Source organism: Mixophyes fleayi, chromosome 6 (genome assembly GCF_038048845.1).
Source record: "Mixophyes fleayi isolate aMixFle1 chromosome 6, aMixFle1.hap1, whole genome shotgun sequence".
In the NCBI taxonomy this organism is placed as follows: domain Eukaryota; kingdom Metazoa; phylum Chordata; class Amphibia; order Anura; family Limnodynastidae; genus Mixophyes; species Mixophyes fleayi.
The window spans coordinates 203,369,290-203,380,818 of NC_134407.1; the positions used below are offsets into that span (position 1 = coordinate 203,369,290).

At 39.9% G+C, this 11,529-nt stretch overlaps 1 protein-coding gene across 1 annotated transcript; it reads right to left on the reverse strand.

Annotated features, from left to right (window-relative positions):
- Positions 1-4,064: 4,064 nt before the first annotated feature.
- Positions 4,065-9,826, reverse strand: LOC142095228 (uncharacterized). The gene is made up of 5 exons (XM_075178123.1): positions 9,714-9,826; positions 8,590-8,823; positions 8,200-8,310; positions 7,022-7,093; positions 4,065-6,489 (listed from the first exon to the last, which is right to left on the reverse strand). Exons 2-5 carry the CDS (start codon positions 8,810-8,812, stop codon positions 5,870-5,872), a joined length of 1,026 nt encoding a protein of 341 aa, XP_075034224.1. The 5' UTR covers positions 8,813-8,823; positions 9,714-9,826; the 3' UTR covers positions 4,065-5,869.
- Between the last annotated feature and the right edge of the window lie 1,703 nt (positions 9,827-11,529).

Consider the following 11,529-nt stretch of genomic DNA (forward strand, 5'->3'; position numbering starts at 1 on the left):
GGGTACATTGCACACTGCCCCCACCCCCACTTCCCAGCATTCCCCATGGTCTTAGGGACCATCACTAAAGATCCAAGCTTAAACATATAAGGGAGTGTCTACAAACATTAAGCATATCTAATGCAATAACATCACATCTTCTTTTCTTTAAAGATAAGCCCTGTATCCTTCAGTATAACAATTCAACGATATAACATTAAGAACATCATCTAACATGTTTCAATGAGTCTCTCAGGTCTGCGTATTTCTCTTTTGGGTCTTTCACACAAAGTCTGTGTTTCGTCAACCATGTTGGACCTTTCTTCCATCATGGTTTGTTCACCATTATCAAGTCCATCATACATGTCAGATGAAGGGTATTCTTCAGTCGTGTTGCCATCACTATGGTTGGGTTGAGATCTTAAATCGACCCGATTTCTTCTTACTTCTGTTCCACGATCTGTACGTACAATATAAGATCTTGGTGCTACTTGTGCTTGCACAATACCTTTCTGCATCCAAATGCCTTTCTCATGATCTCGGAGACAGACTTGGTCACCTGATCTTAGATCAGATAAGCTTTTTGCTCGCCTATCATGGTACAGTTTCTGTTTCTCCTGTTGACGTACCTTACTCAGTCTCACCAATGCTGAGTTATGCGTATTAAGTAGTTCATCACTTATCGGAAGATTTGCTCTAATCCTCCTTCCCATCAGCATTTGTGCAGGAGAGAGTCCATTCTGTAGAGGTGTACTGCGGTAGACTAAAGGACTTTTGTAGAAATCTTCTTTTCCGTCTTGTGCTTTTTTCATTAGACTCTTTACAGTTTTTACTGAACTTTCCACCAACCCATTTGACTGTGGATAGTGGGGACTCGATGTTGTATGGACAAATTCCCACTCTTCAGCAAATTGTCTAAATTCAGCGCTGGAAAACTGAGGTCCATTGTCGGTGAACACTTCCATAGGAACACCATGCCTTGCAAAGATTGACTTCATGCAACTGATTACGGCTTTACTAGTAGTTGTAGGTAGAGTCTGCACCTCAGGGTAATTAGAATAATAATCAGTCACGACAATGTGCGTTTTTCCAATACAATCAAACAAATCTGCGCCTACCTTCTGGTATGGTCTCTCTGGCACTGCTTGAGGACTCAGCGGCTCGACTTGTTGCTTTGGTCTGTACATAAGACACAGTTCACATGTAGCTGTTGTCTGTGCTATGTCCTGGTTCATTCTTGGCCAATACATCACTTCACGCGCCCTCCGTTTACATTTCTCTTCTCCTAAGTGGCCTTCATGTATCTTGCACAGCATAATTTTTCTTAGTCGTGCAGGTATAACAATTCTATTGCCTTTGTAAATAATACCATTGACAACCGTAAGGTCAGTGTGGTACATCCAATAATCATGAATAGACAGTGGGCACGCATTTTTTTTCTGCTGGCCATCCTTTCAGAATGATGTCTTGTAACACTTTTATTGTGATGTCTGTCTGGTCATTTCTGCAGATCTGCACATAGTCATTGCCTTGTCTAGTGTTAGGTCTTGCTCTCTCAGCAATCTTTCTCTGAGTCCATTATCAGGTATTCCACAGACAATACGATCTCTAATCAGCGAGTCCTTTAAATCACCAAATTCACAGGTTTTGCTGAGTGATTGCAGTTCTGTAACATACTGATCAAATCCTTCTCCAGACTTCTGATCACAGGTGAAAAACTTATATCTTTCATATGTCACATTTTTCCTTGGCACAAAGTAATCTTCAAACTTTTGCATTATAGAAGATAGCACCATATTCTGCCCTTCAGCAAACTGAAAACTGTTATAAATGTCCAGCACATCCTCTCCTATCACATGGAGGAAGATGGATGACTTTGTTTTATCCTCCATTGCATCAGCTCCACATGCAGCAAGATATATATTAAACCTTTGTTTAAATCTTTTCCAGTTTTCGGACAAGTTGCCAGACATGAGCATGCCTGCTGGAGGAGACAGCCTATCCATAGTTACTCACTGTTTGATGTGACCAGAGCACAAGGCAGATATTCAGACACTGCGTGTCACAGCTTTACAGACTTCTGCAGGATCCTTTCACACTCTGAGCTCTAGCAGTCCAGTTAAAACTTCTTCTGACACCATGTTTTGTTAATTTACTTGTAAATCAGTTCATCAGGACACTGAAGCATGGGTGGGCACTGCTGAGCTCTTTATTCAGCCATTTGCAGACTCCGGGTACATTGCACACTGCCCACACCCACTTCCCAGCATTCCCCATGGTCTTAGGGACCATCACTAAAGATCCAAGCTTAAACATATAAGGGAGTGTCTACAAACATTAAGCATATCTAATGCAATAACATCACAGTCTTCACACCAGTATACAGCAAGTTCCATTTCAGGATAGTTCTCAAACTACAGGGAGCCCCAGTGCCCAGTACACAATGTTGCAGCTTGTCTCAATAATTAGCAAAAAAATGAGTAACTTTGCACCTTGGCAAAAGCATGTTGCATTGGAGGGGGAGGTAAATTTAAAATGTGGGGACAGATTTATAGTTGGGGTAGGGCATGTCCTAGATCAACTTTAAATTTCAGTGTAAAAATAAAGCTATCAAGTATTTGTGTGCTACATGGAAAAACAGCCAGTATGTATTTTATGTGCAAAATAATAAACTGATTTGCACCCCTTGCATTGTAACATGGTTTTGTCCAGGAGAAAACGTACTCATTTTTTTTGCCTTAATTAATCAGGCCCAATATGCCCTAGAGCCCAGTCATTTTGCATTTTATTTTTTATTCCACCCAAGCAAAGTCTTGGGGTCTTTTTTGGAACAGACTACTTTCAAGAATTAAGTCAATTTACAGACTAAAACCCCTAATTATATTCAGCAGATTCTATTGTTTACAGGGAGACAAAATATGCATTTTGGGTCATAATAAAATATATGTATTAAATAGGTGCGTGTGAGAGAGCGATTATTTGGTTTCATTATAATAATACATTGAAATAAGACCATTTGAAAAAGTATACCATAAATTAAAATGTCATAGACACATCCTCTAACATGATGGGCACTGCGGGAAATACTATTGTGGTCTTACTACGTCCATATCATCTCCAACATGCTGGATAACCTAGGGCCTGATTCATTAAGGATCTTAACTTAAGAAACTTCTTATTTAAGTCTCCTGGACAAAACCATGTTACAATCCAAGGGGTGCAAATTAGTATTCTGTTTTGCACATAAGTTAAATACTGACTGTCTTTTCATGGAGCACACAAATACTTGATAGCTTATTTGTACACTGAAATTTAAAGTTGATATGTGTGTGCTACATGAAAAAACAGTCAGTATTTAACTTATGTGCAAAACAGAATACTAATATGCACCCCTTGCATTGTAACATGGTTTTAGTGGGATATAGTGGGCATTTGGGCATACTGTATGCTGCAGTGAAAAGACTTAGTACCTATGTCATAATAACCAACAGAAAGCAACCTGTGGTTAGCCAATCACAGTAAAGACTAATTATTACTGGCAACACTAATGAAGAGAATATGGATATGAACATAAATAGGGAATGTCCCACTCACCTGATTCAAAACAGGGATAGCTGTAGTCAATTCAATGCCCGTACCCCACTGAAAGTCATTCGTAAGCAGTACGAGTAAGGCAAGTGGGACTAATCAACAGGAGACCGACATAATGTAGTTGGGAGGTAATGGTCTACATTTTAACTGAAATGCAGAGGAAAGTCAGGATAACCCTGCAAGGAAGTCAGAGGCGGAAACTTGGGGGCAAATATATCCAATAGAAAGTTCTGTAGTTAGTATGGATCAATCATTGAGGCTTGTCGAGGTCAAAATTTGCACTAAAACCACATCAAACTGGACACTTTCATTATCTAAACTGTGGCAATTGCATACTATGGTTTTAGTGGAAATGTGTACATTCAGAAATCTTACATAAATCCAGAAATACGTAGAATTTAAGAAGACTATTGCTGCAATAAATTGTGTTTTATTATAAACATCTTTGTTTAACAAAACTACACATTTAATATCATATATACTTCAAGTTTAATAAATAAGATATATAAGTATATGAAATATGAAGACCTCTACAATAACTTAACGTAGCAATCCCATTAACAAATCTGTGGGTTTATTTTTTTTGTTTTGTTTTTTAACATAAATCACTGTTGCAGGCTATAAGAAGCAGCTTCGTAATTACCCTTTTTCTTGGTTTGTTTCTTCAGACTGCTATTAATGATTGACAATGCTTCACATTTTAGTGTCATGCGACTACCATGTCAACAACAATCACGCTTGGCACGCCCCTCAGAGCTCTATTTTCGCTTAACTTGCTATTTAAAAGAAACTTCCTACATGGGATTGCCGCTTTAACGCAGATGTCAAGTAAATACCAGATAGATGCATGAACATTATTTCATGTAGAGGTACATTTGACACTATAATCTTCCAGAATCAGCTGGATGGAAGTCTCACATCACTACTTGTTGCGCTAATGTTTCCCATTTCATCCACATGTCCTCTAGAGGGTCGCTAAATTCCCCCTAAAATTACAGACACATGTAAACTACCCAGGTTTTGTAACTGACTAAATCCAAACAGCCTCAGAGACAATTTTTGTGTTTTAGTAATTAAACGGACAAGTTGCAGCTTTGAAGAATGAGTGTAATAGGTACTCTGACACCTCATCTTCATTTATATATATATATATAGCGCAAATTCCACAGCACTGTCGAGAGAATATTCGTCATTCACATCAGTCCCAGTTTATTTTCCCTAACACACGCTAACAATAATTTTGTCACAAGCCAATTCACCTACCATAATGTTTTTGGAGTGTGGGAGGAAACCGTTGTACCTGGCAGAAACCCCACACAAATACGAGAGCAAACAAACTCCACACAGATAAGGCCATGGTCGGGAATTGAACTCATGACCCCAGTGCTGTGAGGGAGAAGTGCTAACCACTGTGCCGCCCAGTGTGAAGAGTATCACTACTTCCCTGTAGATTGTAAGCTCTCACAAGCAGGCTCCTCTTTTTTTCTCAATTCCTCCCTCCTCTTCCCCACTTGCTTCCTACCACTCCCCTATCTGCAGTTACCCTTATCGTCCCTGCAATGGCCCTTTGTAATATGACTTGGTTTATGTTTCCCTTCTTGTATTACTATTTGTATTTCTTACCAGCACTTTTCAGTTCTACTTGTGCTAGGTCAAGTTTTGTTCCCTTGTGTGACCTATGTCTGCCTTCTTAGCACTACCGTCATGTACGATGCTGCAGAACTTTGTGGCACCACAAAACTACCACTTGATTATGCACAGTGCCAGAGTAAAAGCTTTATATGGATGTATAAAGCAAGCATTTGGCAAATGTGAATTACTGCTGGAGTTGAAATACCATTTACGTCGTCATTAAAAAAATACAATAGGAGCCAACAATGGATTACTAATTACACAGTCCTACATTTTTGGGTGTAAATCACTTGGGGGCATTACTACCATTAAACTACATTGTGATTTCAGCTGTGACCATTTCAACGTGTCAGTAATTTAGCTCATCTTCTTATCACACGATTACTTACATATTTAACACCGATTCTGTTCATTTATTCAGGAACAGCACCAACACTAGACCATGATGCATTGAGGCACCCATAATGCACCAGCAATATTAGTATTTACCTCTGACAGAATGGAAAGTGTTCTAAATGTTTAAGGAGAAGCATTTGTGATATTTTCAGGTCTGCGAGGTTGCTGGTGGCGTCTCAGAGCTCTGCGAGTGAAACGTTTTTTTTACAGTTTGTACAGAAGTGTAATTTTATACACTTCTGTAATGACACTGAACATTTCTCCACAATTATCACGTGTTCTGGACGCTCCCCGTGTGTATCCGCTGATGTATGACCAGACTGCACTCATGAACAAACGCCTGACCGCATTCATTGCAGCGGAACGGCTTCTCCCCGATTTGGGACCGCTGATGTAGGACATACTGCGATCTATAATTGTACTGTAACCCACAGATCTCACAGGTATAACACATTTTGTTGTGTTTCTTTGCCCTGTGCTTTTGAATCTTGGATGCAGAGTTATAGACTTTGCCGCAGTCTTCACATTCCAGCGCCGTCTCCTCAAGGTGTGTTTTTTGGTGCGTTTCAAGTTCGGTTTCGTTAGGGAAGCACATGTCACATATATCACAACACAGCTCTTCCTCCGTCACGGAGCTTTGCTGATCTGCAGGTTCCGATGTAATGGGGTCCACCTCCTCCTTAGGGATGATAAAAATGATACTGGCGGTATCTGCCGTGTGTGGTACCAGGAAAGGCTTACTGAAAAGTTCAGGGCCTCTGGCCTTTATTTTACGGGCTCTGTTTTTTTTTGACAAAGTTCTCAAAATGGAACTATTTTGTTGTACTGAGGTGGCACTTTCTTGTGTTAGCCAAAGGGATTGGTCCATAATATTTCTGCTTGAGTTTGTATCTGTGAGAAGGAAACACAGGGAGGTCAGACAAGAAAATAACTAATGCAACTATTACAGGTAGTCAGATTTTGTGTGTCCTGCAATTGCTTTAAAGGCTAATTTCACTTTAAGAAAGTTGTTTTAAATATTAATTATACCCTGCAAGCTGGTTCCCCCTTTGTGATTGGTCGGATTCCATCGGGGGCTCCCTCAAAACCAGAAGCATTCAAGTAAGTTGTAGGGGGGGGGGGGGAGTTATTTTAACCACATAATAAAAATGTAAAAGGGTATTTCTGGGGAGAAGAGACAATGGCAACCTCCAAGTTGGAAACAAGAACAATTTCCTGAGATAACGGTAAATTCCAAGTTCTTATTAACCTGTGTAACTATCTCTATCCACTACTACACTACCTCTGTTTCTTTAAGCAGCTAGAAAACAATATATGTGTAATGAGTGCATGCGGTCAGTATTGCCCCAGGGTTGTACGATGTCTGTAAATACGGGATGTATGGAGGACTGGTCTGCCTCCACATTCCAGCTCGCTCTCTTACCAGAGAGACAGGGCAAATCTTCAGCCACAGTTCTGTCAGAGGGGTCACCTTCATCTCCTATGTGTCCTGTTTCTGGAAAGAAAAAAAGACATGAATGTCAACTTAAAATGTGTATCAGGAATCACAGCAGCAGAACAGATTATTACAACAACAAAAGAGAGCTTTCAGACCCTGCATGGAGCCAGCTTCCCCAAGTACCCGGCGTGTGAGATCGCTGCAGATAATACACAACACAAAAACAGTATTTACAAAAACTAGTGTTGCGCATAGAAACTGTCATTATCCTAGTGTATTGTTAAAAATAAAAGCAAACATCTGACTGGCTGATATGGGGACCATCACTATTTTGGTCTACCTCAGTTTTCAGAAATGTTCCTCATTGTATAATCCGAGCCGGACACAATAATTGTGCACTAATGCCCGGCACAAATCTTGCTGTATATTTATTATGCATAGGGTATTCTTAATAAGTTTGTGCCTAAGGTCTTTATATGTTCAGTTTTTTTTTTTACCATTTAATATATCTGGTCTTTTAATGTATCTTAACCTTTACGTGATAAATGTTATTGTGTTTTCAATAGATATGCATTGTGATTCTAATTACTTGATATTTTATTTGTTGCTTTGATAACTTATGTTTCTGTGAACTTAATAATTCTTATTGGTTCTCTAGAAACACAGCCAATTGAATATGTTAATTAAGAAAGGAAGGACCCCTTGTATTTCTGTAGCAGTCCCGTCTCACACTTGCGCTCTGAAGCCTGAAGAAAAAGGATCTACCTTTGAAACAAGTTGCTGAACGTGACGGGGTTCTTGATTAATCAGTGTCATTTTTTTCCACTGGGGAACAGTGTATAAATATTCTACTGCTTGTGTACACTTATCTAAATGCAAGCAAAATTCTATTATTGTTTTGAAATAAAACAATTAATCTGTTTGCAGTTTCTGATTTCTTATTAAACCATCTTCCATCTTGAACTACATAATTATTATGGAACAAATGCAAAACAACATATGAACATTCAAAGCTTAATTGAATGACTATTTTATATATATATATATATATATATATATATATATATATATATATATATATATACACATACACAAGTTAACCCGTGCATGATACTCATGCATTCTAGTCAAATCAAGCTATTTTGTGTCCGGCAATGACCTACCTAACTCTTTATCAGCTGTCACAGAAACCCCACGCATTTCACCGACCGAGCTGCGTTCAGTCCCTATTAGCGATTCTATGTCTGGCTCTTTGGATGAGGTTCTCTCAGAAACTGTGCATAGAAGGTGAGATGATCAGAATTGTCAGGCGAGAAAGAAATGGGAAACGGCGTCTGGTTTGTCCATACCTAGGGGTATATTTACTAAACTGTGAGTTTAAAAAAGTGGAGATGTTGCCTATAGCAACCAATCTACTGTCATTGTGTAGAGTGCACGAAATAAATGACAGCTAGAATCTAATTGGTTGCTATAGGCAACATCTCCCCTTTTTCAAACCCGCAGTTTAGTAAATCTAGCCCCTAGACTTTCAGTAGTAAACACAATACCCTTACCAGTCTTTGTGACTTCCCGGAGTATTGTAGCCATTTTGGTTGGGCGACCACTTCTGGGACGAGTTACAATGGTGTTGAATTTTTTCCACCTGTGCACTATTTGTCTCACTGTGGATAGGTGGAGGTCAAAGTTTTTAGCTATGGTCTTGTAACCCTTTCCAGCCTCATGAGCATCGACAACTTTCTTTCTCAGGTCCTCAGAAATCTCTTTAGATCTGGGCATGGTTCCCCAACCTGTATCACGAAGAGCAAACTAATGGTGAAAACAATTTTATTTTTGCTGTGCACACCAATCTATAAAGAATGGGCGACACGTAAACTGATTTGGTTGTTTAATCAACTGGCCTCATTTTTCTAGAAACAAAGTGATGTGTGTGTGGCATCAGCTTAAAGCATCACAATTTTTCTTTAAAACAGTAAATATATGTCACAGTAAAATTACGAAATCTGTTACAGTGGATGAAACTAATATACTAGAGTTTTAACACAGCATTCAAAATCTAGGACTACAATATCCTGTGTCAATGCTATTTCAAACAATATTAACATTAAATGCAATATTACCTTATGTAAAAGAGCTAATAACAACATAAATATATTAAAGTTTCAGGAGCTTATCCGAGTCATGACATGACTGGAAGCTCATCCTCAAATTGCTCCTGTTCCTCAATGCTGGGTGGTTGTTCTTCATAAGATTCTGGGTTTTATTTAATAAATGCTGTTTTCTCCTTACAAATATTACTCCTCACTGATATATCTCATCATGTATATTTCTCTTTACACATGTGTTTCAATCAATCACCTCCTCCTTCCAGGTATCAGTTTCCTCTCTCTACAAGTCCATAGTATATAGAGCAGTGTTGGGTAACCTGTGACACTCCAGGTGTTGTGAAACTACAAGTCCCAGCATACCTTTCCAGCAATAAGCTGCTACATAGTGGCAAAGCATGCTGGGACTTGTAGTTTTCCAACACCTGGAGTCTCAGATTAGCCACCACTGTTATAGAGGGACACAAATATTCTTAGCATAGGGAAATATCCTAGCCTTGGAGCAGTCACACATCCATATAATAAATGGTATCAGGGTACAAACCATGTGTAATAAATAAGTTATAATCACATACCTGGCTGCAGGACACAGGACCGGAAACACCAGTGAAGAATTCGATTGGCTACAAACGGGAGCCGCGGGGGTCTCTGGGAAATGTAGTGCCGTCTCCGCTTCTGATATAGTCATTCTCAAAGTATAGAACTACAGGAGAACCTCCACTCATCCGCAACCCTGGTGTCACGTGATTCGACGGAAACTAACCAATCAACAGAGAGTCTGTCGTAGAACTAATCCCGTTAGGATTGCAGCCGTGGATTTATTCCAACGGAATCGGATTGTCCCCCACTGACGCCGCCATTTTGTCTTAGCCAACTTCTTGTCCATGTACAGTATGAGCTGGGGCTGTACATGTTGTGTACAATTATATATGTAACCGTCTTCTCTTTTATAGTGTTTCACTGTAACACGCGCTCACTGTGCCACAATGACCTTCATATCATTATGTATATAGAACCAGACACCTGGCTTGTAATAATAAACTGGGATACTTCAAAGTGAATGGAAACCCCACAAACATAAGAAAGAGAAAAACACTAAAATCAGTATAGACCACAGTGTTTTATTTGGATAAACCAATCGGACTGAAAAGCTGTTTGCAGTTGATGGGTCCTGCAGTAATAATGGACATTGAATTCACTGATGGGGTCATGTATAAAATGAAAAATAATAACTTTAACTATGAAAACACATTGGATACCATTGGTTTTTCTTACACAAGAAGACCAAAAAGAAGCGATGCCTGAAGGGAAGAAAGAATTAAACCAGTAATGGCTAAAGTCATGGTGCAACTGGGCGAGCACCTGGGAGTGCCACCACCTGGGGGTGCCATCACCTGGGGGTGCCACCACCTGGGGATGTATTCAGCTGGGAGTGCCACCACCTGGGGGTGCAACCACCTGGGGGTGCCACCACCTGGGGGTGCAATCATCTGGGAGTGCCACCACCTGGGGGTGCAATCACCTGGGGGTGCAATCATCTGGGAGTGCCACCACCTGGGGGTGCAATCACCTGGGGGTGCCACCACCTGGGGGTGCAATCACCGCCTCTCTTTTTTTTTTTTAAGTAAAAAATGAAATGATGAAAAATGTAATTACTGAGGTGGCTATGCTATCTTCTGCACAGGCTTCCTATTGCCTGCTAGCTGGAGGCATTCCTTGCAGAACATAATGGTGGAGTTGTTTAATACATGTAACACTCTACGTATGCCGTTATGTCATTTACTATGAACAGAAACATTTTATTTTTAAAAGACTCTTACATGTGAATTCAACTCCGCAAACCCAAAAATATCTATTTTTGTCAGGGACACGCAACAGTAGTCCCATGTGACGCACATACAAGTGTATTATAAACATTTATACGACATTGTCATGTGGGTAAACATATACATGTAAGCGTAAATGAAGCAGCAGTTGGGTTTAGTTCCGTCGAGGTTGGTATCATTTTTGGGTTCCTCCCACAGGGGAGAGATATAATTAAAGATAAGATAGTCCGGTGCTCTAAAACAAACAGTATTTAAATCACTATGTGTCAACATATGCAAAAATATAATTTTTTGGCCAATATAGATATATTTGGAAAAGCTCCCGTACCAACGTCACGGCATCTCCTGGAGGTGAGTCCTTAGCATCCATAGCATGTGAAACAAAAGTATATTCAAGGTGTCACAATTAAATCCTTCCCTAAGCCTCCATTGCAGTGTTGGGAATCATTCGGTGCTCACAGGTTCTCCAGCACAGATAACCTAATTTTAGGCTCGGTTTGGCGAACCAGTGACTACAGGCTGAGTCCACCATCATCATTGTTGGGGGAGCAGGCTCCGTGAGAAA